Raw genomic sequence first — 22366 nt, forward strand, 5'->3', positions numbered from 1 at the left:
ACTCAGCGACTAACGCAGTTGCAAGCGGCGTTGCAGCGACTTTGCAGGAAGAAAATGACCAGTCATCGCAACAAAATACCGTAAGGCTCTCTGCCTCTTTCTCATTGTAATTTGAAGAGGACACGACGAGAGAGGGAGAGAACAAATTGCGGCCTATCAAGATTTCTAATTTGCCAAGATCGTGAAAGGAGCTTCGGAAAAGAGCCGCGAAACGAGCAAGGACACAAGAAGTGATATCTTTTTGCGTCGCGGTGAAACGACACTTATTAACGCCGGTAAGTGACAATTTTTCAATATAGATTTTAACGGAACCGGATGGTGCGCATTAAAATATTTTAATAGAAGTACGCAAAATTCAATATATGCACTAGGGCCGCATATAAAGGTATACGAATGCATTATATTTCCGAGAAGAATGAGAAGTTTATTCCTGCCCCCGAGTAAAATATGTGCATTGCGGACAATGAAACAGATGAATGCAACAGTAAAGTATAATGCAAGAGAAGCGAGCGCTTCGATGAAAATCGATGTAAATGATCCTTGACCATGGTTGCGGCGGCCTGTGTATACATACATGGAAAACATGACAAAAACAATCGCGCGTGCATGTTCGCCATCTGAAAATCTAGAATTTCATTTTAAACACACAAGGCCATCGATCGCTGATGGAATGTAACGCAGGCATAGAAGCGAAAACGTGTGTAATATAATGTTGTAAACTTCGAAAATATTTTCGAACAGTTGCGCAAGCACGTAGAGGATAGATTCGCTGCAGTAAAAACTTTTTACGCATTTTAAATTTTGCAATATTTCGTAAAATTTTCGTCATTCCGTTTGAACGCCGGCAATCATAACCGCGTTTACGTTCGCGAGTACGTATACACAGTGGAGCATGCGATTTGAGTATCGTGTTTTTTGTGCATTGAAATTTGACGAGTGAAAAAGTGACCGTAATTTACTGCTAAACAAAACGGGTTTCGTATGCGCGGCAATTCGCTCGGTTACTTTAATATTCGGAATACGCTAATTGCCCGTAAAATTTCTCGCCGGCAATTACGCCGAGCCAAGGTTATATTTCAATCAACGGTTTGCCCATTTTTTTTTTGCCGACTCCGAGATTCTCAGACACAGCGTTGCTCGCAATTTCGAAATCGATAAAAACGTATTGTATCGCTCGAAAAATGCAATTATTCGTATTAACCGGAGAGACAGCGCAGTCGTTCGCCCCACCTGACAGACACATATTCAAAACTCACGACTAGGAGATTCCAAAGTTCTCGAATAGCCGCGCACTCGTCGGAAAACAATAAGTGCAGGTCATACTCGCTGCCGGTCGCCAGAAGGGAATCCATTAATCAGATGGTATAGCGAGCATCTTGCCATACATCCCGCCACTTTCACAAATCAACTTACACACAACTTTTTCCAATTTTTTTTTATTCCCGCCCCTGTCCGTTCCACAGTTCCACTCTCATTCATCTCTTCCCCCGTCTGCCGTTAGTTCCGCGAATACAATTTCAATGCTACCCATGCATTACGCCGACGTATCGATCGACTTTTTATTCGAAAGGGGCATGCGTGACGTGTCTGTACAGTTTCGCATGAGTCTCTCGCGGCGGAATCGCTGCGGCAGTTTTGAAAATTGAAGGTATGCGAGCAACGCAAGCTATTATTCTTCTCTTCTCTCTCTTTCTTTTTTTTGCTTCTACTATTAAAGACTAAAATGTTTCGGATGAAAATTGCATACCGGCAACGTGCAGTTCCTAATATTAAAGCCTATACACGAGAATAGCTTTTTATCGAGCTTTTAAATAGCGGCCAGCCAAGAACTTGCATTTGCAATACCTTATAACATCCGACTGAACGGATAAAAACCCCCCACTGAGAGTAGATAATGACCGAGATTGGTAGGGCGCCAAGTTTTTGCATTCGTGCCAACTTTCCTGCAAAAAAGGCCACGTCCGCATATATATCAATTATATCAGAATGTAATAATTCGAATCTTCTGCATGCACTTTCGGAAATTATGTCCGCGAAAAGCGCCAGACTCGTTCCGAGAATCTGATTTATTTTCGATTCCGCCCGTAAGTCAAAGTGAAAGCCAGGTATACACTGCGCGTCAGTCAGTCAGTCCAAAACCAACTCTATCATTTTCTCGTCATCGTAAATCTCGCGACACACAGGCCCTAAACGAAAAATCCGGTTTAATGCACCTCGAGAGAGTCGTCTAAGAGAACAAACACCTACGCGCATTAGCGAGTGATTTACCGAGCGTCAAATCGCGCGGGCCGACGATAGAGATTTCACAGGCCGCGGAGAGGAAGGAGCGAGTGGTAGCGGCGAGATGCCAACGAGGCGTTATTAAATGAGAGATACCTCGACTTTTATGATGCAATTTTCGCATTCGAATCTGCGGAGGAGCGGAAGAAGTGCTGCCGACTGCAGCGCGGGGAATTCGAAAAATTCCGAGCGCGAGAGAAAGTCTACAGCGGCTCGAGCGCTGTTGCTATGCGCGTGTACCCTCCGGAGAGCTTTACGATTCAAAATCTTCCGTTGCGAAATCGAACGTACACTAATTTCGATAAATCGCCAAGAGCCAGTAATTCGTCCCTCCGTATCTCGACAACCTATGAGCGACCAGTTACACTGCGACAACTAATAAGCGACCTTGGGCACGGGTCAGCTCGCATCCACGGCAATAAAACTACATCCGTCGACGAGACACAGTAACAGCAGTCGGCCACTTCCTCTTTTCCCCGCTGTGAGTTCTTTGCTCTCCCGCAAGCAAGCCGCGCCGACCCGCCACCGTCATAATTAATCGAATCGTTCCACTTTCTAAGCCCGTCGATGTAACGCGAGAGCTGCCGCCGAAGAAGTGAAATGGAAAGACAACACCTTTCCGCTGCTCATGAGCGACAAGAGACACGCAGGATTAGATAGACGAGTTTGCGCGAGGCTGAATTTATTGTGAACACTGACGAAGACGTCGTTCGGGCTTTGAATTTATACGAAGGCTATGAATACTTGCAATTTTTTGAATTTCGCGATTTAGCAAAAATGTGGGTGATTGAAATTTACGAGTTGGTCGGGTAATACGTAATGTTGGACCGGCGGAGCATGTGCGGTATCAACTTCCCAGGCGAGAGTTACGTAAACTACTCGGGCCTCGAAACAGACGGTTTATTGAAATAAATATATAACTATGGCGATTGAAAATCGTCCAGGTTCGGTTAGATAAATTGTTGATCGAATCGAGCTGTAAAGCGACGAGGAAACCAGAACAATACAATTAGTGGAATGCTCACCGGGAGCTCGCGGTAAAAGGTCATCGCGATCGAGGCGAATAAATATGCGACGACGCCGAGAGAGAGAGAGAGAGAGAGAGAGAGAGAGAGAGAGAGAGAGAGAGAGAGAGAGAGAGAGAGAGAGAGAGAGAGAGAGAGAGCATTGAAAAAGGTAAAAGAGCCGGGAGCTTGTTATGCTCGCCGTTCTAATGCTGCTCGAACGTCCCGCGTGCGTAAACACCTTTTCAATAGCAACAAATCGAGATTCATAAAAAGTTCTCCCTCGCGGAAAACGTCTATCGGCCGATTCCGCGCGGAAAATGGGTCACCTCTCCTCCTTTGCGTACCGCACGGCGGCGTCAATACGTTCCCCTCCCCTTCTCCACGTCTCGGCTTCTTCGGCTGTTATTTTTTATTTTATTTGCCTCGTCGAATTGAAAAACTTTTCCCGACTTATGAAATGCATTTTTCAAAAGATGAGAGAAAAATACGAGATTCAAAGGGGTGGGGGGGGGAGGGCGGGATGAAGGAAGAGAGCAAGAGAGAGAAAGTAGGGGGCGCGGCGGCGGCGGCAGAGGTAAAATGAAAATTTATGTCGCTGAAAACGAAGAATATTTCAAAGTCTTATATTGTGCGGAATTCCATAGTTGTAAATATTTTCCCTCATGAATCATTGAAATGGAAATGCAGCGCGGGGAATTCTTCAGAATTTATTGTTGCGATTTCGTATCAGATTCTCAGCAAAACATTTACATTTTATACAAGTTCGCGTTTAGATGCATCGGATGCTTTGCATGTTATACAGAAATATATTTACATAAATTACCATTAATGCCGCGCGGCTGTTTCGCTTTATTGACAGTTCTCAGTGCGCCCGTACGCATCACCCCCCCCCCCTTTCTCCCATCTTCCCTCCGTGCACCAGTAATGCAAAAATAATTTATTTATATTATAATTCATTGTAAATGACATTTGCACGGCGCATATTGATGAATAATCATCTCGCGAATTAAATGTTATCCCGATTTGTGTATATAGGTCTGCGTATATAATAAATAAACAACAATGCGACGTAAATACCCGCGGAACGACGTAGTAACAGCTTTGCCCGAGCGCATACCCGCTAACAACAATAATATAACCGAGAGAGAGAGAGGGCAAATAATGAATCATCCCGTTCACATGCTAATTTCTTGTACGTAACTTTTGACCAAATCAAGCATTTCCAACGCATTTTTTTTTTAAATTCAAGCTCTTTTACCGTTCTTTCATTCTACCGCAATACATTTTCTGTTTGTGCCCTTTTGCATTAGGTAAATGCCATTGAACAATGGCTATTTTTCGACGAATTTGCAGGGCCTATAAAACAGTGTCACGAGGCACTCTTTCGATGTTGGAATGTGGTTTTGCATGGTTCTAAATATGTACAATAAGAAAAAAAAAGTTGCGGGAGTGTGCCCCAAAATTTGTTTTTTTCCCGTAGAATTCCCCATATATACGTGTCCCCTCACCCACGCACTCGGCGAGCTTTCGAAAAAGGCCGTGGCAGGCAAAATAGCTGAGCCATGCGTAACGTTGACTGATGCCCTTCATAAATAACGCACCCTCGCGACCATCTAATTGGACTTTCTTGTTGCTCGCTGAATCTCCACGAGTATATGTTGCGGCCGCGGCAATAGCCATGTTTCGGCTATCTCGGTCCATCCACCACCCCTTTCTTATCGTTAGACTGCTTTTTTTCCATTTCGAAGCAAGAAAATTGTTACCTTCTTCTTTAGTAGACTGAGTAAATCCAGTAGGTATAGAAAAAGATTACCTTTTATCCATTCGAAGACAGTCTCGTCATTAGCCTCGACGAGCTAACTCAATTAGCCGAAAGCCTACAACCCAATAATAGAATTATCGCCGCGACTGATTTATTAAATCCAGCAGCAGAAGCAGATTACAGTCGTGTGCCAAATAGGCGCCCAACCGATGGAGTATGGATTTTACCAAAGAAAGCCCATCAGGTTGATTCAGACATTTTGCAAGCGTGCAATTTTCCTCCTTGTTTTCGCACTGTCTGCTTATACAGTGAGTTTGGTTGTCCGTCCACCCCCCCCCCCCCCCTCTTTGCCCCTCTCGGACAAGTTTGCACCCTCGCAAGCATCGACGGTAACTTGGGCGCGTTGTACACATACAGGAAAGTCGCTGACTTGGCGAGTTCAACTCACTGCGGTCGATGGACTCCAACGACGCTGGTGTATGTTCGTGTGACGTCGAGTCGCTAGGCACGTATCATACACATCTACATCGAGCTGCGCACGGCTAAGGTACAAATAATCTGGGTTAACGTTACTTGCGGGACGTTAACTTCTTGTTCTGTCTATGCCAGCTTCATCTTTCTTACACTTTACTGAGCCGCGAAGGAAATCCTATATCGAGAGCTAGTTTTACTTTGTTTACCGCGCTGAGGTTTTCGTTGCTGTTACACCCATTTTGATGAGGTCGATCGGCGTAAAACGATTATTGGCGTTTCGTTTCCTCGGTGATACTGGGCATTTTTGTTTAGGCTTGATTTTATGACAACAAAAAGAAGGAATAGCGCTGTGAGCACCTTTTGTGAAGCAAGGCTGGTGATAACGAACTGGAACATTGGCATGGGTGAAATGCATTTAGATGAATATTGCCGATTGTTGTTGATTCAACTAGAAGCTTAATGGTGCATTGAAAAACACGTACAGAGCAGCACATTGAATAGATTTTCCTGCAGCGATAACGGTTAATGATGATTAAAATTTTAATAGATCCGCGCATGCATGACTTATGCGCGATGTCATAATGAATTCGACACGCTTTGATAGATACAAACTGATACCCTCAAATAGCTCCGGCTGTATACTTATAAACTTCGCCGACTGCTATTATACCGATGAATATTACACGCTGCGAAAGCTCCTTACAAAAGATCTGATTTCACGCTGTAAATTTAGTTCCTCTTTCAGCGCGTTTAGAGACTCGAAGCTGCAACATTTCATATGGAGAAACCAGACCAGATCTAATTTTGTCGCGTTCGGTTATACATCTGCAAATTATTGACCTTCGACGTCTTTGCCCGAGACGACCTCCGAGCTTTCCTCATTCGAAATTGCACTCACGCAAAATCATCGCAGCTAGAGAAGGAAAGAACGCATAGCCACAAAGAGGCGAATTTATTTCCATCAGCCGAAGCCAGCTATAATTCCTTCTCCCTTTTCTTCGCTTCAATATATTTTTTGTATGTCCTTTCAATCTCCGTTTATTCATCCGCCTTTACGGGGGGTCTATACAGCGGCAGCCGCCTTTCATTTTGTTTCAGCAGCTTCGCGAATAAAAAAGCTCAACGCGTACACCTGCATCCGTATCCTCGCACAAGCACACCTGCCACGAGTATCGACGCGACGCGAAATGGAGAGAAAGAGAAAGAGACGCGGATAATAGTGGCGGAAAATCAGAAAAACGGGATACTCGGAATAAGAACTGCGCGCGAAATAATGCACCAAAGCTCTCGATGTACACGCGCACTTGACTCCCCGAGAATGCATGCGCATGTGCACTTGAAACGCCGCGGCCGAAAGGATGAAAAGAACGAGTGTACGTGTGCGGAAGTGTGAAAGTTGCATGTTATCCTCGGGGACTTATCGATCGCACGAATGAATCTGATGAGCAATTAAAGCGATTCTTCGTTTTGTTTCGAGCCGCATAGGTGTAACACGCGCGAGTCGGACACGCTCGACTTGTTCCGTGTATCGTGATTACGAGTTGCTGAGTAGATTGAGCTACTGATGCTACGCTACACTTAGCCACCGAGATTTAAACGGTGAGAATGGAATTGTGTGTATTGTGGACCTGATTTCATTGTCCGTGGAGAGTAGCACGGATGATAAGGTTGTGCCAGTTTTCGTCTTCGGTCGGTTTTATTGAATGAATATCAACTGATGCTTTTTTTAAGCACATGCGATTTTCGTGCTTTAGCCACATCGCGTGTTCCTGTAACTGGTGTTGTTCGACACACATTTTTACCTTCAATTTCAACGTAACTTTCACATACCCTTTTAGAGAATATTGGTTCGAAATCGAGTACAGAGCTAAAGATACGAATTCGCTATACCGGGTGCATTTGCTATTTATATCTCCAACCAAACATTGAATTGTAAACTAACAAAATTGCAAACTCTCTCCGGGTAAAACCAAGTGTAAGACCAAAGCAATTTCCATCGAATCTCCCCGAGAGCGCAATTTTAATCCCGCATCCTTTTGCGTGCTCGAGCAGCGCGTTAAAAACGAGAAACGCGAGATTCGACAATTTTGATAGATGTCGCTTTGATCGGCGCAATTCCTCTGTGTCGCGGAAGCGTGACACGAATATTTCGCTCGACGACTGCTCGCGCGACTGGAAGATAATGCCTAAATGGTAAAGATGAATTTGTAATGCGCGTGCGCCGGTCCGAAAAGAACCAAATGTATATGCATACAATCGCTAGAGGGAACGTATATAGCCTACAAATTCTATTTTCTCAAAGGACGCTTTAAGTGCTTTCCAAAGTACATTTATACACCGGTTCCGCGTGAGCGAGACGGGGGTAAGCGAAAGAGTCGATCCAGCATGAATTCGTTGTTCTCTTGTGCACTCGTATATCCAGACGACGCAAAAACTATTCGCGACAAGATTTTACTTCGGGTACTCTGTTACTTCTATATTCAAATCCGACTATCCTCTTCAAAACTATTTCCAGATAACGTCGTCCAGCCGGAATCTCCGTGAAAAATCGCCAGGAATAAATAACAAAAGAAATGTAAAAGTCGCGCTCTAAATCAAGCGAATCGTCTGCACTCCGGCTGCAGTATTTATACGGCTATCTCGCGAGTTTTCCCGTGTCTGTCGGAATAAATGAGCCAATTTAAATAGAGGAGAATTACGATTGCAACGATTACGTCAGATCGCTCTTCCCTTTCTCGCTCGGCAGGCTGCTCGCTCTACAATCTCATCGGAATGCGCGCACGTGCACCGAGCGAAACCTCAAATGCAAGAGGAGTCTCGTCCGGTCACTCGTCCGGTTTACACGACCGCCGCGTGTTTTCTGGAAAGAGTTTAAGACCGACGTATCTCTCTCTCTCCCTCTGTGTTTTAGAAAACTATTTCCGCCGCGAAACAATGCGCGGAAAATTCAAATATCGCTCACGGATAATTTGCTTAACGATCCCGCTTGTCAATCTTTGCGCAATGATTTTGGGAGATTACTTGCAAAAATGAGATTGTTAAAATACCTATTTGCTCTGCTTGGAGATTAATTATAGCAGACTTGCGCAAGCGCTCTCGTTATACACACATATATTTTGTAAACGAACTTTTAAAAAAAAATCCTCTCCGCAAATTTGATACGAGAAAGATTAGCTCATTATTATACTGTTTACACTGGCTGGCATTATTATTTGCGTCTAATGAATGGCGCTGCAAGTTGCATAAACCAATTATTCATATTTGCCCGAAAGTGAGCGCGGGTGATGCAATTAATTAGCGAGAAAAAAGTGGGCATAAATTTCGAAAGCATTTCGTCAATGTTTAGCCAACGTTCCTGCAGCGCTTTCTAATCTATGCACTTTTGTCATTGACTATACGAAGTATGCAACATGTACACACAAAGCCGCATTTGTCTTTCTAACAAGCCGAAAGACAGCCGCGGATAGACACGACGGGAGAAAACGAATTCAGCTTAAAAAGGAGAAGTTCTTCTACTTATTTCCGCGCTCGCGCGCAGCTCCTCGAAAATGCACGACGACGCGTTTGCGCAATCGATCACGATGATTCAGTTGATAAATTAATAAAGTAAATAGATGCACGTATGCGCTGCTTACATAGTTTAGAGAGAGAGAGAGAGAGAGAGTTTTCACTCTTGTACGTTATAAGTATGTGTGGGTGTGCGTGTGTGTGTGGAGCGAATGAGGTCGCTTCGACGTGGCGGCGGAGCGTATAACTTTCTGAGTGACTTGCATGTCGAGGTTACGTCTCACAATGCAGGATTGATTGCTTTTTCCAGAACTGTTTACTTCCCAAAGTTCGCTCTGAATTTGTGTGTATTGCTCGGCACAGACATTCGTTACCGAAACGTCAAAGTTTTATCATTTCGAGCGCGCGTTACTATCAAAATCAAAAATACCGAAATCGCAAAAACAGAGAGAGAGAGAGAGAGAGAGAGAGAGAGAGAGAGAGAGAGAGAGAGAGAGAGAGAGAGAGAGAGAGCGAGAGAATCGAACAAAGTCAATTTCCCCCCGAAACTCGAATTCAACGATTCGTGCGTAACCGCCTACACCCATGCAGGAGTCGAGCAAGCACGCAGATCAATATTCGCGTGTGGCAGCAAGTCTGAGTTTTGTCGGTACATCCTCCTCACATATACGTATGCATTCACACACGTACGAGAGCACATACAGGCGCACAATGGCATGCGCGGGAGGTTTGCGCGAGGATTATGAGATGCTATATCGAATTGCAATATACCCCAGGCTAACGTCGCTTTATACCGCTCCACGTCGTTTAGATTGGCTGACGAAAATTTGCGTGAACGAAGTTGTCATTTTTAGACAACTTTTTTTTTGGACTTATTGAACTCGGTTGGTAAATTGGTTTTGGAATTGATGGGGTATAATTTATAGTAATTCCCTAGATCTTTCTTAAAATTTTAATCGAATTATTCGAGCTGACTTCAATAATTACCGACGGTCGGTAACCATGAACTACGAAAAGTTCTTCTGAATCTCATCGATATCAACAATATTCTTCGCGGTTTGAAATAACTCGGTTACACAATCCGGATAACTCTTCATTTTCCGAGAAAGAGCGTATCAAAGTTTCATAGCGACAATAATCCTGTAACGCCCTGTTGAAAAATACCCCAGACGAACTTGGAAAGTCTGCGAGTGGCATTTTAATACAAATTTTCAAACTCACCCGGGCGCGCTGTTTTCCAGAAGAAAAGAGAAGCGAAGAAAGCGAGGAAAAAATGAAGTTTTCTCCATTTTTGCAGCCCTCTCCCATCGCGAGAGAAGCAAATGACTCGGCGGGAAAATCGCACGGATGGCTATGGCGACGAGGCAGAAATTTTCGCCTTTAAAAGTTTTAACGACTTTTTCTTGCTGTGTAATAACGGGCCCCCCTAGCAAACAGCTATTTTTAATTTTATCACGCGTGCATAACCCTTCACCGCCGACGTGTTGAGAGTAATCGATTCTTCTAACTACTGTATAATGCACAGCTAGTCGTAAAATCTACATGCAGCGGCTATTGCGAAACTCCGTGATTCTCGATTGCTATCGATCCGTCGGTAAGTGCACGTATACTTTTCGAAAATCAACAGCCTCGCGATGCAGCAGCGAACGAATCGCGCGCAAAATACCGTTGAACTTTCGTCGAAGGTTGTGGGCGGCCGTTGCATGCCCGTCAAAGAGCTTGGCATCGTTTTTGCGCGCTCGATGACTCAGGAAATTAGCGCTCCAATTCCTGTGCACTCGCCGTCGTGGCCGCACACACATGCAGCAAGCCTCCGCCCGCATATTCGCGTTGATTGTGCGATGTGTCTTATATTTTTCTACTCTTTGCGCGCGATTCATCACTATACCTCGCGTGACTTTTGTACCGGACGCGATGTCCGTGCAGACAGGGTCAATCGATACCAAAATCCCGTGGCGACGAACGACTCTGGTCATTGACTCCTGTTCTGTTATGGGCTTGTGGGGTGGGGGTAGGGCGGCACGGATACGGCCGTCGATTGTCTTTTCGCATTACGTGAGGCATTCTTTCGTAGGGGAGAAGTTTCGGATGACTTATGCGTGAGAAAACTTGTTCCGAAACGGTCTGGTATCCCACAGGTGTACCCAAGAATGTTACATATTACTTTCACAAGTTTTCATGATACGCGAAGCAAAAAACTCGTAGATCGTGTCGACTATATAAAGGTATTGCAAAATTCAATACACAGAATGAAATGCAGTGTTCTGCGTTAGAAATATACATTACAATCCCCCGCGCTCAATGTCATGACCCAGATTTATCGTGTATGTTTAAGCGTTATTCGGTCGGGTTATTATTTTTCTCGCTATTCAGCTGCAGCTATGTTTATTGGTTTTGCAAATGCTCACGACATATAAATTGTTTAAAAAAAACAAAGTTGATAATGAAGTGTTCGAATCTCAGGCTGAAACGAATGTTGCATCGAAGAGCAAAGGAGAGTAAATAAAAATACCGAGAGGTGCTGAGAACTCGCGCACCTGCTTCGCCGAGAGCTCCATTATCGTTAAAAATAAATACACGAGTTCGAGGCGATAAATTAGCGCCGTAAAAATATTTCATTATGCACATTAGCGAAAGCTGAAAATGACAATATTTTTTCCCGCTGTCCGTACTAATCACTCGTGCACGCGCTTACGTCAGCTCTGCCTCTCTCTCTCTCTCTCTCTCTCTCTCTCTCTCTCTCTCTCTCTCTCTCTCTCTCTCTCTCTCTCTCTCTCTCTCTGTCGCTCTGCACTCACTCTCTGTCCTCTTTGGCGGTTTGTTTAACGCTTCTTTATATTTTTCCGCTTTGGCGTGCCAGAGAGCTTTGAAAAATTCCTCTTTCTTTCTCTCACTCTCTTTCCCTCTCGCGCGTACAGCACAGGGGGAAATGCTGCGACGCAGAGAGGGAGAGAAGAGTCTCTCCCTCCTCTTATGTAAATACAAATCCAATGCCATTAGAAGCTCGGTTTTATGAATAATTTCAACGCGTCAAAGAAAACGTTTGTTCTGCTTTCGAGCTTTTCTACTATAAAACCGGCGATGACGCAGGTCGCTGAAAAAATCCAGTTTTAAAAATATTGTTTCAATTTTTTCCCTCCGTCATTATCAGCGGTATTGAATCTTCATGTTCCGCACAGGGAGGGAAAGAGAGAGAGAGAGAAAGAGAGAGAGAGAGAGAGAGAGAGAGAGAGACAAAAAATATCAATATGCACAGACAGGCAAGCTCGAATTTTTCTCCAACTAGATTGCAGTGCGCGTCGTGTACACACGATGAAATTTCAAAACTGCAATCGCGCGTCTCGAGTTTATTGCCGGCGTCAATTTTGTTATACAATATCATTTGGAATTTCGCAAGGCGTCATCGATATACTATAGTGCAGCGACAAGCGCTAGTGTTGTGTAGACCGGCTCTTTGAGCGACTTTTTTTTGCAAACATGAAATGTCTCTTGCGCGAGGCTCGTTTTAGATTGACCTCGTTCTTAATGAGGTCATCAATAAATCAATAGGTAGAGAAAAAAATCAAGTCTCTTTTGCTTTCACAAACACAATCGAAAGGTATACACATCCGAGTTGGAGTGAAATTATTCATTACCGAGTCCGATTCATCGGGGTAAAGTCCAATTGCGCGCTTCGATCTGATTTGACGCCGTAAATAGAAAAGCAGAACTGTCATTGCCGAGTTGAGCTTGTTGATTTCCGATGTGAATAATTCTTCGTTTGCTGCCTCGTTTCTCCGCAAACATCGCCCAAAGTTAATATAATCAGGTCTGATGCAAATATTATTACTTAATTTTCTCCCGGCAGCAAAAGTAAAAAAGATCACGTGCACTAGAGGATTATGTAGGTTACTTTCGATTTCGAAATTGAGGTTAGAAAATGCTGCTTAATGACAGCGAGCATTAAAAACCCACAAAATTTGCATTAAATATTGCCGGTCTCTACGTAGCCGAGTTTTTGCAACCTTAGACCACTCACATCCTATTGCTCTCGTCAAGTGCAGCTGCGCTAAATTTCTTACTGATAATAGGTGTACGATCGCCGCGGATAAAATTACATAGGTACATTTGAACGAATACCTGACATAATATGTCCTGTATGTCTCTTTCTAGAGCGTAAATTAAAGCTTGTTTTTTCGTAATTCAATTATCACGACAAAAAAGCAAGAGAAACTTGCCCGAGTCGTGTTCCTTCAGATATTTTTGGACCATCCCATTGAACCACTTTTTTTTTAAATTCCTCATACAACACACACACACACATTGCTTGAAGAATCTCGAGTATAACAAAAACGAATTGCAAATTAGCTCACATGTTTTTACGTTCAAAACTCGTTGAAAAAGGGTACTGGTCAGCGACTCTGTACACCGCGGATACATCGAAATGTTAATCCGCATAGTCGCGCAAAAAGCTTACAACAGAGAAAGAGCGAGGAATTTCCACGTGGGTATACATGGAAAGCCTTGCAAATAAAGGAGATAAAAAGAAACTCACCGTTGACTTGTAGGGATACTGATCGAACATTCTAGCCGAGTCGAGTTCGCTGCTGCCGTTGAGCACGGAGTAGCTCGAATCCATGCTGTCTCTCCTCTTCTTCTCGCCACCTGCGGAACAGATACACGTCGGATTAAGCATCGGCCGGAGAGAAATTAATTCAAGTGCCGCTCGGATGTTTAACGAGAATTATTTCAGACACGGGGGCTTTTTTAATTACGATTTTCAAGTGGCTCGGCATGAGATGCTCTTGCGTTGTTTATAATAATAGCAATAGGTTTATTGAAATATGCAATAATCCCTTCCGTTGAAAGTACATCGTTACACTCTGTATTACGAATAGTGAACTGCAAAGGCCGATTACTTCGTACACCAATGGTCGCGATTCGCAGATCATCGTATGAGAGTTAGTGAATGGATATAACATTTTCTACGCGCAACCGTTTGAATGACCATACGTTTCTACTGCAGACACTACGGCTCTTCCATGCGATAAATCATCATTATTCTGCGATTTTAAATTCGTTTCGCCATTACCGGATTTCATACTGCGACCTCGTTTAGTTGCGCGAAGTGCATCCGCACTTCGTTCTGCAAAGAACGAAGTACAGTTCTCCGTTTTAAAATGAAAATCATGCGCGCGTGACCTAATTCCTTTATCTTCGTTTAAACGTCCCATTAACGCGCGAAAGTCAGCATGCACAAAAAAAAAACTTAATCGAAGATACTTCACTTTGACTCGAATGTTTTATTTAAAAAAAAAAGAGTCACAAATGACTCTATACTGTTCCAGCCATAAAAAGATAATATCATTCCAACGTATGATTGCACACCGCTGCACTATACCGGTAATAACATTGTAGAGTCATTGCAGTGCATTTTTTCGTATTAATTGGATGTATGATTTAGCTAGTCCGAATAATTTAGATCCGCATTCGAAATACATGGAGCTAGACAATGAAGCTCTATCTTTGATTTGTACAAATATTGAGCCAACTATTCCTGTAATGGGTTAATATTTGAATATCGTTAATGGACAGATTGTGATCGCTTTGTGTGTATACTCCAAGTTATTTAAATCTTAACTAATACCCTTGAATGTTCGGAAATTGGGCGGGATTCGGGCCACATTAAATTAACGTATCCGTTATATTTCTACCATTATGCAAAGGCATGATTATGAACATTGACTTTTCGGAATGTTATCTCTGCGGTAAAAATGAAAAGCACGTTTACCATTCGTAAAAATTGCGCAGACATATACATCGAAAACGTTGGCATAATAAAAGCCGCGAGCGCGCGCGGGCGCAGTTGAATAAATGGAACTGCAGCATTGATTAAACTTTCTCATGATGTTATTTCAGAAAGCCATTCCATTCTTTTATAAAATCTTATTCAACTAGCTTTAAAAACAAGTTTTTAATTTTGAAACAACTTCTGACATTTTAGCGCGGCAAAGTTTTGATTACGTACTACAAAACTTTTATAATACATAACCAATTTAATGTCGAAAAACATAAAGTTTTGATGTAGAACGGTCTCTCCCTCCCCCCCCCCCCTCTCTCATTCGTGATCTGTAGCTATTAAATTTTTATGTGAGAAGTTGCTTACTCCCGGCAAACACAATTTTCTTTGCCCCGAATAAAATGAAATGCGCTTTAAAAAATGTACTTTTTAACCACATTCGCCCGAAACACTAAAAACGTCTCGTAAAGAAAAACCCCGAGACTTTTGATACAAATAACTTAATAAATATCGTGTAAACATCGCGAAATTTAATGAGCTGTAGTTTATGAAGTTCAAAAATAAATAAATAAATAAAAACTCTCCCGAGCTGGCGGGCGAAATCGATTAAACATTTCAGTAGAAATGAATTATGTCTTATCGAAAAAAAGGGAAGAAAAAATAATACTGGATCTGACAGCAATCCCGGAAAAATACCGCGGAGAATGTGTCGATCTCGTTGAATTCCACATTGTCTCAGCGCGAAATGTATTTTTATGCAACGATACATACACAATAACATGGGCTCGAGCGGCAAAAATTTACTCTCCCGCCGTGCAGCGCGGCTGATATTCATTTTAAATCACGGCGCACAGAGCAACGAAATTGGATTTCAAAAATATTAGACACGTCGCTGCGGGTACACGTGTAATGCAGCGGCTGCGTCAGACAATAAAATTTATGCGGTCAAACGCTTTCCATTACGAATCGCAAATGAAGCAATTTCAGCTCCGAACCAATACTTAGATTAGCTACGAAAATGTAAGGCATACACATCGGGGCCGCGAGAGAGCGCGTATTGCATGATCCACAATTTGCAGAGCGAGAGAGAGGGACTATATAATGAAGTGTGGGTCATGCAATACGTTCACAATGCATAACCCACATTTCCGTAATCAGGAATGTGGAATGCAAAGCCGTTTGAATTATTGATTCGTATTCTTCTTTTCTGCTGCTCGCGCGCTATTTCAGCGTTATAATATATTTATGACGCGCCGAGAGCCGAGGAAAAAATATACAGTTGCGGCGTTTATAGCCTGGCATTCATTCACGTCCGACGCGCTTCTCGCTGAATATTAATTGCGAACCGTCGACGAGATCGTTGTAAATCTCTATCTTAAAATAAAATCAATCATCCGCGCTTTTCGATTTGCATCCTACCATCGAACGAAAAGCTGGCAAATACCTGTACACATGCACCGAGTTGAGAAGCACTGCCCTCTCTCACTCGTACCTATACGAAGACATTCGTCTGATGTGGATTGAGCGGAAAATCGATGCGTTGAAAGGCTCCGCGCACAATGCGCTGCTCTCCAGCACATCAGGCCGATCAATTTTTAACGCCGCCGAGTTCGTTGATCAAAGGTCGCGGTACAGTTTTTCGTCTCCTCATCGCGGAGGGTACGCGTTACTGCACTGATCACGAGAAATTCCTCGTTACCAATGGATTATTCCCAATGGATTCGAGAAAGGAATGAATAATGCAGCGTCGTGGCTGCGGGCTTGCGTCATTAGAAACTCGTTTGTAACAATATCATCCGAGACCAGCAACGACCGAGTTTATTACACCCGCGCGAGTCCCCCGTTGATTACCGATCCAGCAGTAGCGAAATTTTGCGCGGATTCGCTGCACAGCAGAAGCAAAACTTTTTCATACCTGCGTAACTCTACACACATCGGGCAAACGGAAAAGTATCGGCGCTGGCCGTTATCGTCGGGATTCGCGGGCAGCGCTAACGGTAATAATGAAGAGAAAGTTGATGCGCGCGCGCTCGCGACGAACAATCGCGTCGTCGTCAGGTGCACCGATAACTGTTGTTGCTGTTGCCGCGAGTTGTCGCAGAGTTTGAGGAATGAATGGGGAGAGCGGAAAAAGTTCGTCTTTGTGTCGGTGTATCTGACGGCGGCGCTCGTTTCGTTCCGTGTATAATTCGGAAGGCCGGTATATAGTGTTCCGTCGAGTCAAGGTTGCGCGCGACGTTATGGAGGGATTCGAGCATCAAAGGAAGAGTACCAAACAGGCTGATGGCGATGGCCCCGACGATGCCGTCCGCGCTCATCTTGTCCTCCTTCGAAGCGCCGACGACTTCTTCGTCTTCCGCTTCCCTCTCCGTCTTCCTTGTTGTCGTGCCTCCCGTTACACACCTCGCCCCGGAGTCTCTCGGTCAGTCCGTTCGTCCGAAGGAGCTTCCGCGACTACACGGAGGGCCTCCGCGAGGACAGGGCGTAGTCGGCGTTCATTATGTCACAGTGTTTTCACGTTCGGAACTGCACACTCGTAGCCGCGCACTTGTATACCAATCTATCCGAGTTCAACACACAGTAGCACAGTGGAATCCGAACACTCGTGTACACGGGTCACAGTCACCGGCCTCTTCCGCTGCCTCGGCGAAGTACCAGGAGATATCTCTGTCCCGATGGTCCGGCGTGGAAAAAATACTGCTCACGCCGCTGCAAGCCCGTCACGTGTTTACACGCGCGCGCACACCAACACGGGTCGGCTCTCTTCACAGGAGCGCTACGACGACGCCGAGGGCGAGGGGGAGGGGGAAGAGAGAGAGTGCAGTGCCAAGGACGAGGGGTGAGGTTAGGTCAGAGGTGTGTGTGTGCGAGGCGCCGGCTGCACACCGGAAGAGCTTTCGCACGGCGCGCGATTGCGTGCGGATAAGGAGCGAGAGAGAGAGAGAGAAAGAGCAGCGAGCTTGTCGCCGCGGAGAGCGTGTATACACACGAAGTGAATGAGGGAGGAGGAGGGGGAATGAATGAACGAAGGTGTGCGTAAGAAGGAGGATTAAGGCCGCGGACCCGAGCGAGCGACCGAGCGAGCGACGATTCGGCGAGAGAGCCAGCTAGCGAGCGAGCTTGAGTAGTACGTGCTGCCGCGGTAGTAGCCGTAGGTGCAGTGCACCGTGTGCCGGAGAGGCTTCTCTCGAGCGAGCGTGGCTTGCTCTCTCTCTCTCTCTCTCTCTCTCTCTCTCTCTCTCTCTCTCTCTCTCTCTCTCTCTCTCTATCTCTCTCTCTCTCTCTCTCGCTCGCTCGCTCACTCGCTCTCTCCTCCCCCCGCCGCCCGCTGCCGGCGGCTATCCCTCCTCGCGCGCGTCGACTCGCTGCTGCGCCACCGCCTAGGCGGAAGCGGCGCGCTGCTGCCACCACAGCGGCTTTTCGCGAGCGCTCTCTCTCTCTCTCTCTCTCTCTCTCTCTCTCTCTCTCTCTCTCTCTCTCTCTCTCTCTGTCTGGCGGGGCGTCTGCGGCGCGGCTGGTGACATGGAGAGAGAGAGAGAGGATGTGCCCGGGGAGGTGCGGCCGCGCGCGCGGGGGTGTGCGTGCGGCGGGGAAGAGGCTTTTCGCTGGGAATGTTTGCCTGGATGCTGCCTGCTGGCTGGCTGTTCTTTTTCGGTGTATCGGCCTTGTCTGCGCCGATGACTGCGTTTGCGAGCGCTGTTTCAGCCGAGCTGGTCGATGACGCGGCGTACCACACCCAACCGGTTCTACTTACGTGTTAAAGTGTCTGGCGGGTGCTCCCTCCCGTTCGAAAAGTATCAGGCAATAATTCTCACTTCGAAGACGCTAGTTGAAATTTGTCGAAAAACGACCATAAAAGCTCCAGCGTGCGATCATCGCGAATCCTCAATGAAGAGCTCGAAAAAGAGGAGCGAGCAAGTGGTTGAAGCAACTGCTGGAAGCTCACTCAGGCACTTTAAGTGGATAAGGTCACGATTCCCCGAGGCGCTCGCTCGCTCGCTCTCTCGCGCCAGACGGCGAGATATCACGCCTGCCTGACCCTCTGTCGCTTCCGCCTTCGAGCCGCCGAGGGCGAAAAGCCAGAGCGTAAACCCGCTCGCGAGCGCGAAAGCCCACTGCAGTCGTTGCTCCGCTCGCGAGTGAGCGCAATTTTCACTTTCAGCGAGAAAGAGAAAGCCCCGGCTCGGACGAAGGTTCGCTGTGTGTATGTATATAGAGCCGAAGGCAGGACTACGACGCTGTCTTGCTTTTAAAGGGTGGCTTTCGCCGAGATGACGCTCTCGATCGGTGTTATTAGTCGCAAATTTTTAATCTGGTCGAAAGTATAATACAACTTTTGCATTTTAGTAAATTTATAAAACTCGTTTTCCCCAATCCAGTTTTAAAGCTCGCTCAATTTTATCGCACGCCAATTAAAAGTTTCGTTTTCGGATAATGGAAACGATACTAATGAAATTGTTGAGTAGCTAAATCAAGAAGCCGTCAGGTCGAAGGGAGAAAATGGCTCAGCGCGAGCTGATAAATAATCGAACTACAGCGAAATGATTAACGATAACGAGGATAAATTGTACAGAGATATAAACTTATGACGGACAACGTTATTTGCGCGTGTTTTTTTCGATTAACGAGGTAAAGTTTTAGCTGGAAATACGGCTCGACATGATTGAATTAATATTTGATTTGTAATATAATTATTTTATTAAATTCAATCAACAGTGAAAGCCAGCAGCGAATTCTGACGTTTCTCGAATATAACACTGGAAATGAATATTACTTTGTTTGCCGCGGACGGGTACACATCAAAAGTATAATTAAAACATTATCGATGGCTTCGCTCGAAATAATGCATTTATTACAAATTTAATTGAATCGATGCGCGCATTACTGTTCGGAATAAACAAAGAATACGTACGATTACATCGTCGGAATCAGCGTAATCGTGGAAATTTGTTAAACAACACTCGGGAATTCAATCGAAAAATAAATATGTTCGTTAAAACGGTATGAAAAAACGCAATGCTCAACGCGACTGTACATGCGTCTTTGCGTTATCTTTTCAGAACAATGGAAAACGCGTGCGTATGCGCCAGACAAACTTATCAAACTTTCACTGCGTCGAACAAAACCCTTAGAAGCACGAAACTATATACGCGAGCTGCATAAGCCAAGCTGGCGCGAAATTATTGAAGCGGCCGTCGACGCTAGGAGTGAGCCTGGATTGTCTAAAATTAAACTTGTTAGCTTTTGTTGCCCGTTAAAAACAAATTCGGAGTAACTATACTCGTGTCGAGGATGTTACACGATCCAGCGCGCTATCGCCGTCTATAAAAAGACCGCGAAGAAAAGCGAAATGCAACAACAACAAAAAAAAGCCTCGAACAACGCACCGTAGCGTAGCAGCCGCTACTCGAAAGCTCGCAAGTTCACGGCCCCGGAGCCGAAGCTCGCAGGAAGCGCGAAAGCCCGCAGCGCGCAGGATAAAAAAGGAGCAGCAGCAGCGAGGCAAGATTCACGGTCACAGCGAGCGAGAAAGAGAGCAAAAGCGGCGGCGCGCCGCGGGATAACGAGAGCGGCAGCAGCAGCAGCAGCAGCTTTGACGGCAACGAGCGAACTCCCGGCTCTATAGGTATACACGCACGCGGAGTAGAGCCAGGCTGCACACAATCGCTCGGCGCGCCGAGAGAGAGAGAGAGGGACGGAAAGAGTTGGCACCCCAGAGCGCGCGCTGCTGCTCTCGCTGCGGGAAAGTGTGTGTATATATATATATATATATATATATATATATATATATATATATATATATATATATATATATATATATATATATATATATACACACACACACGCGTATATAACGAGAGCGAGCAGCAGCAGCAGCAGCCGCCCGTTATAGCCATTAGCGCTGTGCGGCGCAACGCTGCTGCAGCGGCAGCCTCTTCATGAATGAAAGCCACGTGCCGCCGAGCGTTGGAGCTCTGCGAGCTGTGTGGGACCACGTGCACGTTTGTATATACCGGTTGTTGTGGCGTGCACTGGTTTTTTGGTAGCCCGCCTGCGGTGCCAGACCGACGCGCACGAGACGCGACGTCGCCGGATGCGGTTAGGCTTACGACGAGTACACGCCACCTGCACACTTCGCGATCTAGACGAGGCCTATAAGCTCATCCAGACAATCTCCGGCTCTACACTCGCATTAGAGCCGCGCATAATCACACGGAGTCACGTGCCCGCTCGCGTGTGCGTGTGTATATATAAAAGCGGCGGCGGCGACCTTGACCGAGAGAAGCCCGAGCCACACTCGCTTGCAGTGCAGAGAGCCGAGTCGTCTATCCCTCTCGAGAGTCGCCGTCGTTTTCTCTTCTTTCCCGCGGCGCGTCTGGCTCGGGTCTAGAGCACCGGCTGATGCCGGCTTTTACTACTGCGCGAGCGAGCGAGCGAGAGAGAGGGCGAAGCCCGAGGCGCTATTATACCCAGCGCCAGCGATGCGTCGTCCGCTCGCTCACTCGCTCCTGTGTGTAATGCGCCTCTAGAGAGAGTGAGAGAGAGAGAGAGAGAGAGAGAGAGAGAGAGAGAGAGAGAGTGAGAGAGAGACATGCCGAGAGAGGCTTTTCTCTGCCACTGCTGCTGCTGAGAGGACGAGGTCGTTCGCCCGGATGGCGTGTCGCGGATATTGCCGAGCTTGTGTTTTATGCATGCGCCTCTGTGCGACTCCTTTTTTCCCTCTCCTCCTTCGGCTGCGAGTTTTTTTTTTAGACGGCGCTTTGGACCTATTATATAGCAGGATTCGATTTTCGTCCGAATATAACAAGGAGCGACGCGAAATTCGTTTCGAACTGTACACGCGAGTCGATGAACACAGCTGTATAATCTGGTTAAACGCGCGGCGCGTCCAATCATTACCAGCGCGCACACACAATCAATCTAATTGTCGTACTCGAATTTAACGAAATTCCCCCTCGCGCGCGCATTGAAATTTCGCAGCCGCGCGAGGTGTTTTCCTCGAATTCGTCAACTTTTTACGGGATATAACGCACAGCGCACTGCAGGGGGGCAGGCCGCTTGTGAATGACCAACTTGAAATCGATTTGCTCCTTTGTTGTTGCACGGGAGGGAGGCAGTCTCGATTGCTCGATTAATATTAGAATAAGCCCCCTCGCGCAACCCCCTCTATAATTGGAAACTCGAAACTTCCATCATCGCTGCGCATAATCATTCGCGAGTTCGGGGAAAATAACAGCGTTTCGCGGTTGTTCTTGGGACGAAACTTTGGATTGCTGTATTACAGATCGAACTTTCGTCTGCTGAACCCGAGCCGCGTACGATTATTAATTTTTTATCAACCTTCGATTGGGCTTAACGAACTGCCTTTTCTTTTGCTCTAGAAATAGCGGGGGACGGAGAGCACGTCGACTGTGAGATACCAGCGTTAAATAATTAACCATCCTCTCTGCACGCGGAAGAGCGAACGTCTCGCGAAAAGCCACTTGAATCGGATTAGGGGTGAACGGAATCGTAAGATAAATTACCATCGGAGCTAATTCTGAGTCGTGTCGTACA

General features: G+C 45.7%; 1 protein-coding gene across 8 annotated transcripts in view; it reads right to left on the minus strand.

The window, feature by feature from the left end:
• Nucleotides 1-22366, minus strand: part of LOC100124207 (TOX high mobility group box family member 3) — a 244955-nt gene that overhangs the window by 197243 nt on the left and 25346 nt on the right. For 4 of the 8 annotated variants that reach the window (XM_031932491.2, XM_031932488.2, XM_031932489.2 and 1 more), the window contains exons 1-2: nt 16254-16475; nt 13565-13674 (exon numbers count right to left, since the gene is read on the minus strand). In XM_031932491.2, the coding sequence (XP_031788351.2) occupies nt 13565-13674; nt 16254-16389 (246 nt within the window). In that variant the 5' untranslated portion in view covers nt 16390-16475. Of the gene's footprint in view, nt 1-13564; nt 13675-16253; nt 16476-17081; nt 17976-22366 lie in introns of those variants that run through there. The other 4 variants (XM_008217683.4, XM_032601067.1, XM_008217677.4 and 1 more) reach the window with 3 other exon arrangements.

Source organism: Nasonia vitripennis, chromosome 5 (assembly GCF_009193385.2).
Source record: "Nasonia vitripennis strain AsymCx chromosome 5, Nvit_psr_1.1, whole genome shotgun sequence".
In the NCBI taxonomy this organism is placed as follows: Eukaryota; Metazoa; Arthropoda; class Insecta; order Hymenoptera; family Pteromalidae; genus Nasonia; species Nasonia vitripennis.